This window comes from Microtus pennsylvanicus, chromosome 3 (genome assembly GCF_037038515.1).
Source record: "Microtus pennsylvanicus isolate mMicPen1 chromosome 3, mMicPen1.hap1, whole genome shotgun sequence".
NCBI lineage: Eukaryota > Metazoa > Chordata > Mammalia > Rodentia > Cricetidae > Microtus > Microtus pennsylvanicus.
This window is the reverse complement of record NC_134581.1, coordinates 1902213-1921151: the sequence shown is the minus strand read 5'-3', so window position 1 is coordinate 1921151 and position 18939 is coordinate 1902213. Positions and strand designations below refer to the sequence as shown.

General features: G+C 46.8%; 1 protein-coding gene across 3 annotated transcripts in view; it reads left to right on the top strand.

Annotated features, from left to right (window-relative positions):
- Window positions 1–1084: 1084 nt before the first annotated feature.
- The window catches only part of Abhd5 (abhydrolase domain containing 5, lysophosphatidic acid acyltransferase), a 31585-nt gene continuing 13730 nt past the window's right edge, over window positions 1085–18939 (top strand). Inside the window, exons 1-3 of one of the 3 annotated variants that reach the window (XM_075964069.1) lie at window positions 1134–1285; window positions 12900–12985; window positions 15758–16130. In XM_075964069.1, the coding sequence (XP_075820184.1) occupies window positions 1242–1285; window positions 12900–12985; window positions 15758–16130 (503 nt within the window). In that variant the 5' untranslated portion in view covers window positions 1134–1241. Of the gene's footprint in view, window positions 1286–12507; window positions 12527–12899; window positions 12986–15757; window positions 16131–18939 lie in introns of those variants that run through there. The other 2 variants (XM_075964070.1, XM_075964071.1) reach the window with 2 other exon arrangements.

Here is an 18939-nt window from a genome sequence, read left to right as displayed (position 1 = left end):
CAACCGCGAGATGCCTCTGTTTAATCACAGTGAGAGTGTCACCGTTTTGAATTCTATTTTTAAAACACAACCTTGGGCTTGGTTGCTGGCTGCTGACTTCTATTTCCCTGTTCTGAGCCTGGCCACTGGTCTGTACCAGCTTCATACATCTGCCTATGTTCCTTGGTCAAACAAACGAACAAAAGTAAAAATCATCCCGCATGTGAGGAAATGCATTAAGGTTTAAAACAAGGATTAATTTTTAAAAATTATGTGTCTGTGTGTGTGCCTATTAGCCTGTATGTGCATCATACGCTTTTGATCCCCTGGAACCTGAGTTACAAGCAGTTGTGGGGCCCTACACGGGTGCTGGAAAACAAACCCGTTCTCCTCCACAAGGAGAGTGTGCACTCATAACCACTCTCTGGCTTCCATTCCCTTTAAGTTTATTTTAAAGATAGGGTCTCACTGTGTAGCTCTGGCTGGCCTGGAACTCCTTAGGTAGATCAGGTTAGTCTTCAACATCCAACTCACACAGATGGACCTGCCTGACTCTCAAATATGTTATGAAGAGCATGTCCCAACATGCCTAGCTACTGAGAATATTTTATGAGTCAGCCATCGTTTCGGAATGAATTCTAGGAAGTTCTCAGCTCTCTAGAGACCATAGTGGTGACAGAGGGGATGGTGGTGCCTGTGTGTCCAATTCTAAAGTACCCACACATAGGCTCTCAGGCAGGGCAGTGCCCACTTAGACTGGGGCTGGACTGGAGGGTCCAGGGAGCAGCCCTCTCCGGTGGCCACCACCGTCACCGTAGCACGCCCACCTCTGCCGCGTGTCGCAGACCCAGGCTCTCTCAGGCTGGGGGGGTTCACTTCAGGCCCCTTGGCTGCCGACTGCTCGCCTAGCGCTCCGCCCGGGACCGTCCATCCAGGAGGAATGACGCATTAATGGTCCTGACGCAGAAGAACGACCACCGAACTCGCCCGGTACGCCTCTCGAAGCGGCAGGTTGACCTTCCCCGTTAGCGAGCCCGCCGCCCCGAGACGGGCGAGCAGCGCATGCGTACGCGGGAGGCCGGGCACCGGGGAAGCGAAGCGAGCCGTGGCGCGGCCGCGCCCTCGAAGAGTCCTAGCCCGTGGACGACGCATGCGCGGGCGGCGCGGTCTTAAGGGCGGCCGCGGCCCGGGGCCGCCCAGTCGGCCTGTCAGCCGGCTTCTAGGTGTGCTCCTGCGCTTGCGCGGCGGCGGTGCCGAAAGCGATGGCGGCGGAGGAGGAGGTGGACTCGGGGGACACCGGTGGAGGGTGAGGATCGCCCGGGACTAGGGGACGACGTGGTTTGGGGGCGCCCCGAGGACGAGTCACCGCTCCGGCTTCCGTCGGACGCGGGCGCCACCCTTCCCGGTCCGTCGGGGCTGAAGGCCGAGGGGCTGCGGGGAGAGCGGCGGTGGGGACGCCCGGCCCCGGCGACCCCGATCGGCGACCCTGCCCGCCTCGAGCGCGCGGAGATCGGAACCCCGCGCTGGCACCCGGCGGCCTCCCCTGGGTGGGGAACCGGGGGTCGCCTGGGTGGGGCGTGGGCATGTGGCCCTGGAAAGCGTCTGGCTTCCGGGAACCTCACCGGGAGGTTGACAGTCAGCTGTGCGAGAGCGCGTCCCTGCGTGGCCGGGCGCTCGCCCGCGTCACGCCTCCCCGGTGCGCCCCTGTGACCAGGCAGGCAGGCAGGCGGTCAGGCTTGGCTAGACAAGCCGGCCCCAGCAAACTTTTCGGCAGCAAACTTTGTGGGAGTTGCGGGGCAGATGCCTGATAGGAAGCCTTTACATGTTTTTGGTTTTGGTTTTGTTTGAAACTGTGTTTATAGCCCTGACTGGCCTGGACATCTATGTAGACAAGGCTAGCTTCAAATCTGCGGAGATCTTATCCTTTTCCCACGGACTGCTCAGTGCTGGAGTCAGGTGTGAGGCACCACACCCCACTTTTTGGTAGACTCATTTTAAGTTATTCTTGTCTTTCATATATGTCACGCCGTGTGAGCAGAGTAGTAATTGTTGGAAAAGTTAAACTACCGTGAAGGTTATTGCATCGATTCTCAGAAGTCTGCTTTTTTGTATGGACAGAACTATACATGTCTCCCTTATGGATATGATGGTAGTTCCACTTCAGGTATTTGGAGACGTTTGCATAGGGAAGATAGGTTATATGGTGCTATGAAAGCAAATATTTTGGAAAGATGTTAGGGAAGGAATATTTAGAGATATGAGGAACCACATTCTCCTAGTTTTGCTCAAGTGATAACAAGTTGGGCTCATGGTTTTTGGTTTGTGGTTGAGCTTCCTAGTTAAGTTGATATGAAACGTGAGTGTCACGTGGTACAGCTAGAACCTGGCAGCTTGAGTTCCTATCAGATCTGTCAGGACATGTTTTGGCTCTGAGACTACCAGCTTGTGGACCTTTTTGGTCCTGATGGCATGAGGCTCAGGAATCCAGAGCACAAAAATGAGAGCGACTTTTGGCTTGGGTGATGGCTGGAGACCAGTGAGGGTAAGACCAGCCACAGTCCTAGGCAGAGGTAGCCCTCTCTGGCATATTCTTGGCAGGACATCTGAGCAGTCCTGAGTATCTACACAGAGGTGGCCTTCTGAACTGTAGCAAGCAAGCACAGAGTAGGCTAAGTTCCTGCTGGGCGTTCCCCCAGTGCGGTCATAATAATCCGAGTACCCCGTGTGTTAGATCTGACTTCTCCCATTTTCGTCTGGAACTGCCCCTGCCAAGTAGTAGAACTAATTGAAACCTACGCCTTTGGGTCTCTGCATTTAGTTTTAAGGCCCTTTCCTTACAGTTCTGCTGCTTCTCGGTTGGAGGAGGGCTCACGGGGTATTTGCCTACTGTTCTGAGTCAAGTTCCTCAAGACATTTGGACTTAGACAGCGCCATAATTTGGCTCTGATCTGAGTGTCCTAAGAGGCTTCCCATGTTGAAGTTAACCTGATGATAGTGCATAGAGGCAAGGCTTTGGGAGGGATTAGGAGGAGATCGTCCTAGGATGGAGTCGCAGTGATCAGATCCTCGTGGTTCATGAAAGAGGAGGTGAGATCAGCATATGTCCCAACTGTGTGTTCTCAGCTCCCTGTGTCTCGCCGTGTGCCTGCCACCCTGGGATTTTGCGAGAAGTCCTGCTCTAGAACTGACCCCTCTATTTCCTACCTCCAGACTGTGACCAAAGCACCTCGTACAGATGGGGAGATGACATTGATAAAGCAAACAGATACAAAGCAGTCGCCTCACGTGGAGACAAGCGTACTGGGAAGCTTTCAAAATCTAGTCCTTTTCAGTCGCAATCCAGTTGAGGAAGCCAAGTATAGTGAGAACAGGGTAGATTTCTGCGTGTTGCTGTAATGATGTCCCAGAGAATTAAGTGCTGGTTGAGTTCAGGGAAAAGCTATCACAGAACTGTGCCGTTGCAGAATAGATCGTAGAACAGGTGGCTTGCAGGGTCTTCTAGCGTGGTGTACTGGCAGACCATTGCCGACGTCAGGAATTCTTATAGCACCAGCATCCTGAAGCCAGCCATTGTGAGAGTGTTAACGCCATGAAGTCATCACATGCTACTAAATAAGACAGAATTTCTCCCTTACTGCCTTGGTTGACTTGTCAGCATCCTGCTGGGTGTATGTTAAAGTCTGTGCATAGTCCTGTGCTTTGGAGATTCAAGAGTGAGCTGCTTTATCTTCCCTCCTAAAGAACTGCCAAGGTCTTCCTACTGCTACTGCTCCGTAATCTTTGCCCATGACTTCTTCAACATCATGAAACTCTGCAGTGCCAGTACTTAACTCAGGTCTAACACACACACACACACACACACACACACACACACACACGCCAGCACACACTGGCCTCAAGACCTCATGTGAGCACTGTCCACTGAGCTACATCCTCCAGCCCTCTTGAGTACTATAGTGAAACTCTTATTAGACAGCTAACTCTCCTAACATTTCGTTTTCTCTCTTAACTGAGACCAGCAGTTACTTTTATTAGGGTCTATTCTTTTAACTGTTTTCTAAATACAATAATTCCCTAAGAGTTTATTACCTATGAACAGTTTTGAACTGTCTTGTCTCTGAAGGACTGAGGCCTCACTCTCTTCTGTACTGTAGTGTTACCGTTGTTTGCCAGCTGTTTGTGCCTAGTTTTTCAAGTGTGCCATGTCTAGACATAGCCTTGTTTGTGTCTCCTTCCTTTAAATGGTGTCAAGTGCACAGTCTCCCCCCTGCTCTCTGATTTTTTAAGACAGTTTCAGTCTTCTGGTTGTCTGCATCTTAACTGACCTCTAAGTATCAAACCTGCCCTTTATTGTCTCTGGATAACAAATCAATTATCAAGTCCCCACAGAGCCTAACAGCCTGCCCATCATTGTCCCACTACTACCCGGGAGCCACCTAGTTCAAAACCTTCACGTTCTTCCCTTGGATTTTTGCAAACTATTCTGTGTGGCTCCCATTTAGGTTTGGAATCTTATTTCCTTTCTCTGCACTCTTCCCATGCTTCCTAAACATGTCTCCTGCTTCCTGTCATTCTTCGTGGTTCGTTTCACACCATTTTCTGTAACCTTTCTCTAAGGTCATGGTACTTCGTGTGTTTGTGTGACGCATGCATGTGGATGTACATGTGTATGTATTGCATGTGAATGTACATGTGTATGTATTGCATGTGAATGTGCATGTGAATGTACATGTGTATGTATTGCATGTGAATGTACATGTGTATGTATTGCATGTGGAAACCAGATGAGGACATCGGGCGTCTGTCACTCTCCACCTTATTCCCGAGAGACAGGGTCTCTCACTGAACCCGAAGCTTGCTGTTTTGGCCAGTCTAGCCCCTGGGGTCTGCTCCCCATGTTGGGTTATAGGCACGCTAGGCGGTGTTTCCTTACATGGGTGCTAGGATCTGGACTTGTGTCCTTTGCTTGCACAGGAAGTAATTTTACCAAACCACCAAACATCTCTGCAGCCCCCATGGTAAGATCTTTAAAGACAAGGTCTTACTATTGTGACCTTCAACTCTTGAGTTTTCTGTCTTTACTTACCAAATGCCAGGATTGCAGGCACATACCCACCACACTCAGCTCTAAAGTTTCTATTGTCTCACTTAAATACTGTTATTAATAGACTTATTTATATACTTATTTTGTCAGCTTAGAGAAAGGCTTTTGTCCTACTCAAATGTTTGGCAGAGTCCAAAAGGGCTTTATAAATTATAATCTTCAATAATTTCTTACTAAGCCTTTAGCTGTTGTAAACTTAGCTGACGCCAACACGGAGCTTACAAACCTGGAAGTTAATTACTCATATTTGTTTATTTTCCTAAGATATTCAGAAATCCATGTATATGAGCAGAACAACAGTTAGAATCACACGTTTCAGTTTTTCCGGGATGCCGGAAATAGGATTCTATTTCTTGACCTTAGATGAACCAACCCAGACCTCTCTGTCCCTGCAGTCCAGAATGCCAGTCACAGACCAGCAAATGCAGATGTCAACCCTGTGACCAAAAAAGATTATAAAATCAGGGTGGGCCACGCATTCAAAACAATGCTCAAGGGTGTGTTTCCGGACTCGGAGGTGTGACCCGTGCTATTCTAACACCTGTTTTCAAACATTGTTGCTTTCTAAAATAGCCTGACTAAGCGTTAAATTTTTAGTTAAACTTAATGATCACCTAATTGTGAGGTACAAAAAAAATGTGCAAAGATAATTTTACTAAAAGTAATTATTAACTTTGAGACCTAGGACTTTTAGTTTTATTGTCTTCACTGTCTGATGGATAGGCTTATTTTAGAACTGACTTGAAGAAACATTTCTCCCACTTGTTAAGTAGCAAGTATGAGCGTTCACATGTAACGGCTTCAAGTGTGTCCGACATGAGGGGTCTGACTCTCCTCCTGAGTGGTTGTTGACTGCATTAGGGAAGGTAGGAAATGCTGTAGGAAGGATGGGCATATGTGCACATGTGTGTGTACATGTGCACGTGGGTGTACATATGTGCATGCTTGTGGGTATGTAAATTCTTGGTTTTACAAGAGAGGATATTTCTGTGTAGACTAGGCTGGTCTCAAAATCTTAATTGTTGGTTCTGCTTCAGCCTCCCGAGCACTTGCATTATAGTTTGGAGTCACACACACCACTCAGCTTTCAAAATATTGCAAATTAACATGTAGGTCTATCAGAGGGCACTGCTCTCGTAGATATGATGGTCAGTGATCACTTGAACTGTTTTAGTATTGTGTATCTAAAAACGTTATGTTTGTCACTGAAGTTGTGCTTGCGTGTGGTGTATTCTCTTTCACAAGAATGGGATTTGAAAATTCTGTTTCCAAGAAAGGAGGCCTTAAGTTGTATTGCAATTCCAATGTGGAAGTTTTAAATTCTTCTTTGAATTATTTCAGAGGAATCTGTTTATTGCCTCAAATTCGTTTATTTGTTGAAGAAAAGGAAAGCTTCATGGTTTATTTAAGGCAGAATTCTGTGCTTGGATTACAGAGAGCAAGAGTGAGCACACTTTCCCCTCCTGATTACACCAGCAGAGGGGTGGAGGCGATTCTGAGCCACACTGTACACAATGAAACCCTGTTTGCTTATGACCTAATTAGAACTGTTACGTTAAGTGACCAGAAGCGTGTGTGGAAATTGGCCAGACATCTGTATGTTTTCTTCAGAATACTTTGAAACCTCTTCCACCATTTCACAATATTTAGATTGTGCAATTCAGGTTTAGTAACACTATAGATAGTCAAATGCTTCAGAGAGCAAAACAGGAACTACCAGGAACTTAAATGTTCATGGCATGAGGTGCAAGTACATTGTTAGTGATAGTTACAAAAGATTAGGTGGAAGGTTCAGGGAAGATTCAGAATACTTAAAATCATATTTTTTTGACAAATATACTTTGTCAATGAAAACCTCCTGGCTTTCCTGAGAGTTAGCACTTGTAGTATGGTCGTTCAAGCCGTTCTAATTGGTTTGTTTGTTTCCACTCCAGTGGTTATAGATCTAGATCAAGAATCTTCTATTTTCTTTTTTAAATCAGATGCTCCAGGGCTTGTACATCCTGCCGTACCAACAAGCTCAGTGCCTAGGTCATAGGGCTTTTGTAGAAAACCTTCTGGCTCAGGCTGGCGTTCCAAGCCTCCCTGTGCTGTCTGTGTTTCCTTTGGAAACGTTAGTCTTTTCAGTGAAGGGCTTTTCTTCCTATTGCAGTTGATTCTTCCACCTCTTCTACAATCAGGCTTGACTGTGGCTAATACGGCTTATTGATTATTGCTTAGACAGTTCATACATTTCTATTTTACGAAACATGTAGACAGCTATCTCTGGTTGCTGGTCTACAGCTGTACTGTGTGCATTCTTGCCTTGAATCTGTGACCTCAGAAGAGTGACTGAGTCTAACAGCCTTAGATCCAGTGTCCACATGCCGCGCCAGACAACCCAGTGGGAAAGCACAGCCTCTTCGGAGATGTGGTTAAGTTACTCTGCAGACAGAAGAGAAGCTTGGCCAGAGAGTAAGAGATAGCAAGAAAGGAACGAGGAGTCCTGAGCAGGACAGGCTGACAGCCAGACCACGGCCTTCACTCTGCAGGTGTCCGCGGGGGCTGCTGTGTGTGAGGTGCTTTATCTACAGGTGCAGTCCCCTTCAGCAAATCCTTACAGGTCTTCTGATTAAAGCGCGTTAGGCTCAGGAAAATGCTGTCTTCACAGTTCTATTAGGGATAAAAATATGTGGAGTTTTCCCACTTCAAATATTACATAGAACAAACTCATTTGTGAAAACTGGCCTTATATTGATGAAAAAATAGCTATGAAAATATGAGAATTGGTGCCCCTTAATTTTTCATATAACCCACCAGGCTTACAAACACTAAATTGAACTAAGAATGACTGAAGCAAATACTGCATTTGTATTTCTTTGTCCCAACATGTGTATGTCATTTGAAGCAAGTAGATTATAGATCACATCGGGTTTTTTGTATTGATCTTTGATTGTCTCTGGCAAAGAACCGTACTATATGATCTGAAGGATATTTGTTTAAGTAATGAGTTGATATTCAATTATAATAAGTTCCTGTTTATAATTTTATGATCAAATAGAAACAAGCAGGCATGAAAGAGTTTCCGTTTAATGGTAGTAAACAAGCAAAACCACATTACCCTCTTTTTGAAAATTAAAAAATTATCGATAAGTTAAAAAACACGTTGCTGAAGTAACTTTCCCTGGTGAGTTTGCAGATACACTCAGCAGTGGACTAGTGTGAACACCTTAGGTTCACACCTCAGCAGTTGGTATGGTGCTAGTGTGAACACCTTAGGTTCACACCTCAGCAGTTGGTATGGTGCTAGTGTGAACACCTTAGGTTCACACCTCAGCAGTTGGTAAGGTGCTAGTGTGGACCCCTTACGTTTACACTTTGGCAGTTGGTATGGTGCTAGTGTGAACACCTTAGGTTCACACCTCAGCAGTTGGTATGGTGCTAGTGTGAACACCTTAGGTTCACACCTCAGCAGTTGGTATGGTGCTAGTGTGAACACCTTAGGTTCACACCTCAGCAGTTGGTATGGTGCTAGTGTGAACACCTTAGGTTCACACCTCAGCAGTTGGTAAGGTGCTAGTGTGAACACCTTAGGTTCACACCTCAGCAGTTGGTAAGGTGCTAGTGTGGACCCCTTACGTTTACACTTTGGCAGTTGGTATGGTGCTAGTGTGAACACCTTAGGTTTACACCTCAGCAGTTGGTAAGGTGCTAGTGTGAACACCTTAGGTTCACACCTCAGCAGTTGGTAAGGTGCTAGTGTGAACACCTTAGGTTCACACCTCAGCAGTTGGTATGGTGCTAGTGTGAACACCTTAGGTTCACACCTCAGCAGTTGGTAAGGTGCTAGTGTGGACCCCTTACGTTTACACTTTGGCAGTTGGTATGGTGCTAGTGTGAACACCTTAGGTTTACACCTCAGCAGTTGGTAAGGTGCTAGTGTGAACACCTTAGGTTCACACCTCAGCAGTTGGTAAGGTGCTAGTGTGAACACCTTAGGTTCACACCTCAGCAGTTGGTATGGTGCTAGTGTGAACACCTTAGGTTCACACCTCAGCAGTTGGTAAGGTGCTAGTGTGGACCCCTTACGTTTACACTTTGGCAGTTGGTATGGTGCTAGTGTGAACACCTTAGGTTCACACCTCAGCAGTTGGTATGGTGCTAGTGTGAACACCTTAGGTTCACACCTCAGCAGTTGGTATGGTGCTAGTGTGAACACCTTAGGTTCACACCTCAGCAGTTGGTAAGGTGCTAGTGTGAACACCTTAGGTTCACACCTCAGCAGTTGGTAAGGTGCTAGTGTGAACACCTTAGGTTCACACCTCAGCAGTTGGTATGGTGCTAGTGTGAACACCTTAGGTTCACACCTCAGCAGTTGGTAAGGTGCTAGTGTGGACCCCTTACGTTTACACTTTGGCAGTTGGTATGGTGCTAGTGTGAACACCTTAGGTTTACACCTCAGCAGTTGGTATGGTGCTAGTGTGAACACCTTAGGTTCACACCTCAGCAGTTGGTATGGTGCTAGTGTGAACACCTTAGGTTCACACCTCAGCAGTTGGTAAGGTGCAGCACGTGTGAGGGCATCCGCACTCTTCCTGTCCTGTCTTGTCAATGCACAGTGTGAGACTGGCGTTTTAGTGAAGACCTTTATATGTCTAACTATCGGCTATGAAAAGCTGGCCAGATGGATCTACTAGTATTTTTGTATTGATTCTTTCTATTTGTGCACACACACACACACACACACACACACACACACACACAGCTACTGAACCTACTAGGAAAGTTGATCTAAAGACTGAGACGAAAAGAAGGTTAACTGAAACTATAAAGGGATAGATAGAGAGCGTAGGTGTTAGGTCGTCGTCCTCCTCCAGTCTCCGCTTGGGTACATGCTGACGACTCTATCTTGGACTTCTCCTTTGCGTCAATTTCCGTTATATTTTGTTTGGAAGCTTCAGGCCCTTGCCCTGCCCACGTACCTTGTTGCTGTAGAACCTGAGGTACACTACGTGCCCATTGCTGATCGAGAGAACCCAATCTATCTTTGCTCATCACACGCTAGTTAGGCTGCTGACATCACAGTTCTCATGGGCTCACGTGACCTCCAGCTGGTGTATTTAGCCTTGGCTATGAAGGTCAGCTGTGAGACAGACTCAACTTTTGGTGTGTTCGCCAGGCAGTAGGTGATAAACGTGTAAACGGACAGCCAGTGACTGCAGCATCTGCCGCAGGGACCACGCCTTTGCACCCTAGCATCTGCAGCAGGGACCACGCCTTTGCGCCCTAGCATCTGCAGCAGGGACCACGCCTTTGTGCCCTAGCATCTGCAGCAGGGACCACGCCTTTGCACCCTAGCATCTGCAGCAGGGACCACGCCTTTGCACCCTAGCATCTGCAGCAGGGACCACGCCTTTGCGCCCTAGCATCTGCAGCAGGGACCACGCCTTTGCACCCTAGCATCTGCAGCAGGGACCACGCCTTTGCGCCCTAGCATCTGCAGCAGGGACCACGCCTTTGCACCCTAGCATCTGCAGCAGGGACCACGCCTTTGCGCCCTAGCATCTGCAGCAGGGACCACGCCTTTGCGCCCTAGCATCTGCAGCAGGGACCACGCCTTTGCGCCCTAGCATCTGCAGCAGGGACCACGCCTTTGCGCCCTAGCATCTGCAGCAGGGACCACGCCTTTGCGCCCTAGCATCTGCAGCAGGGACCACGCCTTTGCGCCCTAGCATCTGCAGCAGGGACCACGCCTTTGCGCCCTAGCATCTGCAGCAGGGACCACGCCTTTGCGCCCTAGCATCTGCAGCAGGGACCACGCCTTTGCGCCCTAGCATCTGCAGCAGGGACCACGCCTTTGCGCCCTAGCATCTGCAGCAGGGACCACGCCTTTGCATCCTAGCATCAGGAACAGTGTTTTCTGGGAAAGTGAGGCGTCAGGACCAAGGGAAGAGCCGGGTAAACCTTAGACATGCAGTAATAGATGAGGCAAAGCAGGAGAAAATCTGAAGGAGCAGACCGGATAGGACTGGAAGAGCGGGCCACCTGTGGACAGTAGCCAATTTCTCAGGCATTTTGAGGGAGGTACCCTCCTGTGGACCACAGGGATTTGGGGGGCCTTTTAGAACTGAACTCAGTGATCTACTTCTGTTACTAGCTGTGTATCCTCTATCCTGGTGTTAACTGAACGTCAGCTTCCACACCTGTGAACTGGGCCTAACTTGGACCAGATTACCCTAGATTGTGAGAGACCTAATCATTCGCCAGACATTAGTTCCTGAATGCCTGTTACATACAAATTATGTTATAGGAAAAGGAAATGTTGTAGGGAAGAGTGTATGAGGTTTAGAAGAAGCTAGAGGCCAAATCTTCCCTCCCTGAATTAGCCTAATTTTCTACTCACACCAGTCTTGTTTCTCTTAATGTTTGTTTTATTCTGTTGAAGGTAAAGGGAGTCAAACCCAGGGCCTCCAGAATGCTAGACTAATGATTATTACAAACTGTGTCCTTGTGTGTGTGTGTGTCCCCGTGTGTATTGTGTCCCTGTGTGTATTGTGTATTGTGTCTCTGTGTGTATTGTGTCCCTGTGTGTATTGTGTCCCTGTGTGTATTGTGTCCCTGTGTGTATTGTGTATTGTGTCTCTGTGTGTATTATGTCCCTGTGTGTATTGTGTCCCTGTGTGTATTGTGTCTCTGTGTGTATTGTGTCCCTGTGTGTATTGTGTCCCTGTGTGTATTGTGTCCCTGTGTGTATTGTGTCCCTGTGTGTATTGTGTCCCTGTGTGTATTGTGTCTCTGTGTGTATTGTGTCCCTGTGTGTATTGTGTATTGTGTCTCTGTGTGTATTGTGTCCCTGTGTGTATTGTGTCCCTGTGTGTATCCAGTGTGTTGGCGGTGGTGATAGTGGTAACTGGAGACAAAGCCCCGGGAATCTTCCTTGCACCTTCTGACCACCGATCAGATTCAGCTTGTTTCCGTTTTAAATATTCTTTGGCTAAATCTTCATGTATTCCTCTTGCCAGTGCTTTGGTTCAGGCCCCTAACTTTCTTCTAGAATTGATCCCTTTCTCAGGTCCATTTTTCTTCCATCAGAAATATCTCACTACCACTACAGAATCCTCGCCTTAGATGGCTGCTAAACTCTGTGTTGCATCAAATTACTGCAGTAAGGTTTTGGTGTACTGCCAGCCCTGCGGTTGAGGTCCTCCCACCTCGTGGTTGGCTCCCAGCAAGGGTCAGTAGCAGCCTCCCTCCGCGGTTGCCTCAGCCCTGCCTGCCTTGTTCTCCTGGTGCCGTGTTCAGTCAGGTGCCGGCTTCTTACCTGCTTATTGGCGGCAAGGCTGCTCCGACATTGTGGTAAACCAACTGCTCCAGGCAGGCTGAGCACAGGCCACCAGCCCTTTGTACTTTCTCGTGATGTCTGAAGCTTTCCTTTTCCTATTTTTAGTTTAATAAGAATTCTTAGTAAGTTTCTTCTTACTTTAAGCTACTGTTGGGGTAGGAGAACCTGTTCATGTGTAGTCTTTAGCTCTTCTACACTTGTGTCCTGTAGAGACTGCCTCACTTCGGGAGTGGGGTCCCCCTCTTCTTCCTGCCCTCCCTCACTCCCTTCATAATTATTGGAATTCGACTATCCTAAGAGATAAGGTAGACTTGGTTACTGCCCTGTAGGTGCCCAGCGCCTATCCCACTGACTTGTGGGACTTAGAGCTTGCCCTCCCCCGGGGGTGGGGGAGGCTGGGGGATGGTGGGATTCCTCTGGGACTCTGTTTTTAAGGATACCGAGGGTGAGAAGAGCATGGCCTCACCTATTTGCATTTTGCTTTTGGTGTTCTAGGTCAGGATGGCTAACAGGGTGGCTTCCTACCTGGTGTCCTACGTCCACATCACACCTTAAAGAAGCTGAAGAGAAAATGTTAAAATGTAAGGTTTTCCTCTCGTAAGTTACATGAACTGTTTACTAAAATAGATATGATATATTGTGTCGTCCTGAATCTGAAGGTGAGATTCTGCGGTGTGTTAACTGCTGACGAAAGAGCCCCTTACTCTTCTGTACCCACAAGTGGCACAGTGTCTTAGGGGGCGGTGATTATCAGGATTTTGGGTCTTAGGTCCCTATTAAACCCTTAAAGTAGTAAGAATCCCAAGGAGCATTATTTATGAATTATAGTTATTAATATTTATTGGTAGAATTAAATTTAAATTGGAGATACTTAATATGTTAATTTTTTAAAAATAATAGTAAAAGCCATTCCATGTTAAAAAATGTTTGAAAAACATTGCCTGCTTGTCAAGAGCTATAGTTAGAGGAGTAACATTGTTTCCATGAGTACAGGTCTCTCCAATGAGCCGGACTCTCTTATCTGTTTTTTTGTGTACTCACTTGTCATGTGACCTGGGGGAAAAAACAACATTGCAATAAAGAATGAGGGTAGGTGGGGTGTGGCAGTGCCATCTTTAATCCCAGCCCGCAGCGGGCAGAGGCAGATGGATCTCTGTGAGTTTGAGGCCAGTCAGGGCTACGCAGAGAAACCCTGTCTTGATGTGGGATTCCCCTCAGTATGGAACAACACACAACAACAACATGACAAAGAACAAGTATAGAAGGGCAGACAGGGTCTAGAGAGCTGGCTCAGCGGTTGAGAGCGTGTGCTGTTTTTACAGAGGGCCAGAGTTCAGTTTCAGCGCTCATGCCCAGTGCTGAGCCACCTGTAACACCAGCTCCAGGGGATCTGATGCCTCTGCGGGCACTGCGCTCACATGCTCCTACTCTTGTGTGAGATTGCGAGTGTGCGCACAGGCATGTGCACGTGTGTGCACACACACACATACACAGTATTAGAAAACAAAATGTTTTTAAAAGAATGGCAAATAAAACTTTAATATTAGTGTTAAAAAGTTCTAAAGTTAAGAAAACCCTCCTGATACACCCAAACTATATACTTGAGAACAGAGTCCTAGCGTTCCAGAGTCTGATCAGTGAAACACTCTAGACTGCAACCAAGAACTTGGCCCAGGCCTGCCGTGACGTGTGCCAGCTCTCGGGCAGCTCACCTTGCTCAGCCTCCCATTCCTTAACTGTGCAGTGAAGGTGGGGTGCTCCTTCGCCTTGCTTTTGCCTATCATTCTTTACATCCACGTTAGTATTGTCGCAGATCCTTTGCTTTTCTTAGAGCACTGGAATTGGTCCAGACTTCTGGTCTTTACTGTACAGTTTTGTACAGAGTGGGTAAAGCTAGGGCTTCCTGATGTGATTTGTTCCATCTCTGCTGCTGCCTGTCTACACCTGATTTTCACCGTCTTTACCATCAGTGAGTTTTCTTGTTTGTACACCTGGCCATTGCAGAGCAAGTGATCATAACTGGCTCACAAAAAATGTTAGATACCTAGATAATGTTGCTCTATACAGGACTAGCAGAATTTTCATTGTGCTTTATCAAAATAAACTTTTGCTTTTTTATTTGTTTGTTTTCTAAGATAGGGTTTCTCTGTGTGGTTCTGACTGTCCTGGAACTTACTTTGTAGACTGGGCTGACCTTGAATTCATAGAGATCCACCTGCCTCTGCCCCAAGTGTTGGGATTAAAGGTGTGCACCACTACTACCCAATAAATAAAAAACTCTTGCTAGGAGATTTATTAAAAATGCTAGACTCTTAACGTACATGTGGATGTCTGACTGAGAATGTAAGTGATTGAACACTGGGACGAGCTCTCTACTTGATGTTACAAACAGTTTTTATGGGAATTCTCCGGCCCATTTCAAAAAGCTGAAGAGATTTGGCTTGCTGTAAATTCTGTAAGTGAGGGCATTTCCCCCAGTTAAGGCAGGGCATCTATTAAATCTCTAACTGCATGCTGCCTTTCTCTTTCCTGCCTCCACGAATACAAACCCTAAAGTTAGTTCTTTGACAAAGGGAGGAAATAAGTGGCTGTCCGTATGTCTGCCTCCCGTGTACATAAACAGATGATGATATTCTTAGAGTGTGGCTATTTAGTTGATAATATCAGCCAACTTTAGTTTTCTCTTTGGTCAAGTTGAGGGGTTTAAAGTACTTAGTTTTATATAACTTAAACACAAGGGTTTTGATCTATAAAACTGTATTATTTTTTATTTTCTGGGCAGTTGCTTGAACCCAGGTTGCCTCATGCTGAGGTGTTCTTGGCATGCCTGCCCTGTGGTCCGTCTTTTCTACTACGCTTTAAGTGACCTAACTCACCGGCTGTGTGTTTAGTGCAGAAATGGTGAGTCCTTCCCCAAGTTTCTGGTGACTTTCCTTGGTCCTTTCCAGCCTGACTTCAGTCTCAAACGCTAATCTTTCAAATGCTCTGCAAATTCAAGCTGGTATTCTTTTGTTACTGTCTGCAGAGCTAGAGACCTTAACATAATGGGTTCAGGGACCACTCAGTTCTTCTCCAGTTCTGGGCATGTAATAAATGCCTTCCTATGCCAGAGTGCAGAGAGGTCAGGAGGTCATATGACTTGCCAGAGACTTTAGCCACAGATACTTGAGGCTTGTCTAGGTGAGTCTTCCCACGTAGGTGCAGACATGGTCATTGGATCGCTTGCTTTAATCAGGTGCCCACTCTTTCAGGGCTGACGCAGTGAAAGCTGACTCGGTGTGACTGCTGTTCCCCGTGTTTGCTCTGGGAGCACGCAGCAGCCGTGGACTGAGCAGAGCACTCTGTTTCTCCAGGTGTCCCCTGCACTTACAAGAAGGAGCCCGTCCGCATATCCAACGGGAACAGGATCTGGACCCTAATGTTCTCTCACGACGTTTCTGACAAGACCCCGCTTGTCCTCCTTCATGGTTTCGGAGGAGGTCTTGGACTTTGGGCCCTGAATTTTGAAGATCTAAGCACTGATAGGCCTGTCTATGCCTTTGACCTGTTGGGCTTTGGCAGAAGTAGCAGGCCTACGTTTGACAGTGACGCAGAAGAAGTGGAGAATCAGTTTGTGGAATCCATTGAAGAGTGGAGATGCGCCCTCGGGTTGGACAAAATGATCTTGCTCGGACACAACCTGGGAGGGTTCTTGGCTGCTGCTTACTCTCTGCAGTACCCATCAAGGTGAGTCCACAGCGGAGCAGGGCCAGTCTCTGGCCCATCCTCCTAGTCTCTGTTAGTCTGACAAGATAGACCCTAGAGATAGATGACCACACCTGAAATCAGAGTGGTAGCCAATGTTGTAGCTAAAAGGATGAAATCAGGGTTTTCTATCACATGTACTATATGTTGTTAAGCTTGACAAAGGACATTATATCTGTTATTCATAATTATACAAAATCTGATCTGTAAGTTCTTTTGAGACAGGGTCTCATTGTGTATATCTGACTGCCCTGGGACTCACTATGTAGACGGGGGTGGCCTCCAGTTCACAGAGATCGACCTGCCTCTTCATCCCTAGTGTTGGGATTAAAGGTGTGTGCCACCACACCTGGTCTGATTACCAAGGTGTTATCGCTTATTTTTACTATAACAATTAAACCTTTGGATCCAGAAGGCTTTTCCAGACCTTTTGCTGAGTTATATTTATGATGGGAAGCAGGCTATATCTGTGCGACTGAGCAAATCATGTGAGCTCTGAACTTGGGTTTCCTTCATAGTGCACCTCTCATGGTTTTTGACTGCATCATTCCCTAAAGCTTGTCATCACAGAGCTTTTAAAGAAATAATAGAGACCGGATCCTGCTGGGTGCTAGGCTGACCTCTAACTTACTGTGTAGTCCACGCTGACCTCAAACTTCAAACTCAAGCCTTTTTCCTGCCTGAGTCGTGGGATTGTAGACTTACCTCACCGTGCTCAGCCAGAACTGTTTTCCGGTCCTTGAATTAGTGGGTGTTTTGCTTTAGAATCTTGCTGCTTTTTACCCCGCTGTTCCCTATAATATTGGTGTTCTAGCAGCAGTCACATTTCAGTCTGAAGAAAATGAGAGGAAAACTTAGCTCCATTTTGAGCCTTCTTTGTACAGAAGAGAATATCCCTGTTTTTGTGTTGCCAGTGGGTTCTTCCACTGGACTGTATTTTAAATCTAGAATCAAAGCGGTTGTGGACACTGAGGGTTGTGGGTGAGGGCATGGGATGGTTGTTTTCAGAGTGTCTGTGCCCATCCATGGGCCATTCAGTTTCACAGCTGTAGGCATGTGGTCTGTACAGTGTTGGGCACGTGGTACAGTAGACTGTGGTTTGCCCTGCCCCAGTTCCTTTTCTCCACAGATTTGGTGTGCCAACTTCAGCCTTTGTTCCTAAATTCTCCATGTGCTTGAAAGAGACAGCCTTGTCAACCAGAAGACCTGTTCATTAAAAAAAAACAAAACCCATCACACTTCCTTTTTTTTTTTTTTTTTTTTTTTTTTTGGTTTTTCGAGACAGGGTTTCTCTGTGGCTTTGGAGCCTGTCCTGGAACTAGCTCTGTAGACCAGGCTGGTCTCGAACTCACAGAGATCCGCCTGCCTCTGCCTCCCGAGTGCTGGGATTAATGGCGTGCGCACACTTCCTTTTCTTAGTGGGCATTTTAAGGCCAGCCAGTATGAATGCATTCTGCTCATGGTAACAGAAACTTAATGATATTTGTGAGGAATAAAGAAAGACATAGTTAAGACAACAGCTGTTTGTGGCATCTCTGGAGCTATGACAAAAGGCTGTGGGCTGGACTGTCACCAATGCTACATTGTAACCCTCAACCCTTCCTAACTGACCGCTGAGTAGCAGAGCTGGTGACATTTCCATTTACAGTCGTGAGCTGCTCTGAAGAAGCAGAACTTGGTGAATGCTGAAAAAAATATCCATGGAGAGAATCACAGCAACTGATCCCCCCTAGAGCTGACTGCGTTTCAGAGAGTGTGTTATGAATGTTTGTGCTGAGCACTGTGGAACCAAAACCACTGAGTAGTGGTCCTAAGTGTAGCCTGTCTGAATTCCTCCTCTTAGTGTCAGAAGATGGCTCTAGGATTGGACAGCCAAGAGTGGATTCCTTCCTTCCTTCCTTCCTTCCTTCCTTCCTTCCTTCCTTCCTTCCTTCCTTCCTTCCTTCCTTTCTTTCAAGATTTATTTTATATTATTTGAGTTTGGTTTTGTTTTGAGATATATAGCCCTGGCTATCCTGAAATTAGCTGCATAAACCAAGACGGCCTTGAACTCAGAGATCTGCCTGCCTCTGCTTCCCGCATGTTGGAATCAAAGTTGTGTGCCACCATGCCTGGCTTAATTGTCTTTTTTTTTTTAACTAATACTTTTGACTTCATAACATTTGTTAGACGTGGGTGAATTTCAAAATAACAGTGGATTTCTAGACATCCCAGCATCATGAGGAAGTCTCATAACAAGTGGGGTTCGCATTTGATGTTTCTAAGATGTGGGGCTGCCTCCCGTGTCATCGCGAGTGTTTCAACACGGAATCTGTGTACACTGTCAACTTTGGTGGTGGTTTTGAGTCACAGCTGCATTTTCCCCGATGCTATTATCATCCCTACCCAAAGAAAGGCTTCAAAATTCATCATACCTTGTTGGAATGTCGGCTATATGCCCAGCTACGTGTACATGAGTTTTATTGGAACGGCATTTTAAACACCCGTACAGTGGCTCAACCCCAGGGGTGAGTGCTGCAGGCAAGAGGCAGACCGTGCTCTGAGAACCCGGTCTGGTCTCCTGTCCAGTGATGGTCTAAAGAAATATTTTTTGAGCTGAGGTCTGAAAGAGGCATGCTGGGTGGCAGGAGACAGCTCCAGATGAGGGGCACAGCCATCTCGGTTCATCTCAATCTTTCAACTATAGCGCGATGAGTGGAGATGCCGCCGGGAATTTCACTAGTAGATTAATGTGATAGGTCACAAATAGAGCTACTTGCTGCTTGAAGAGTCTTGGGCTGTCTTCCCTTAG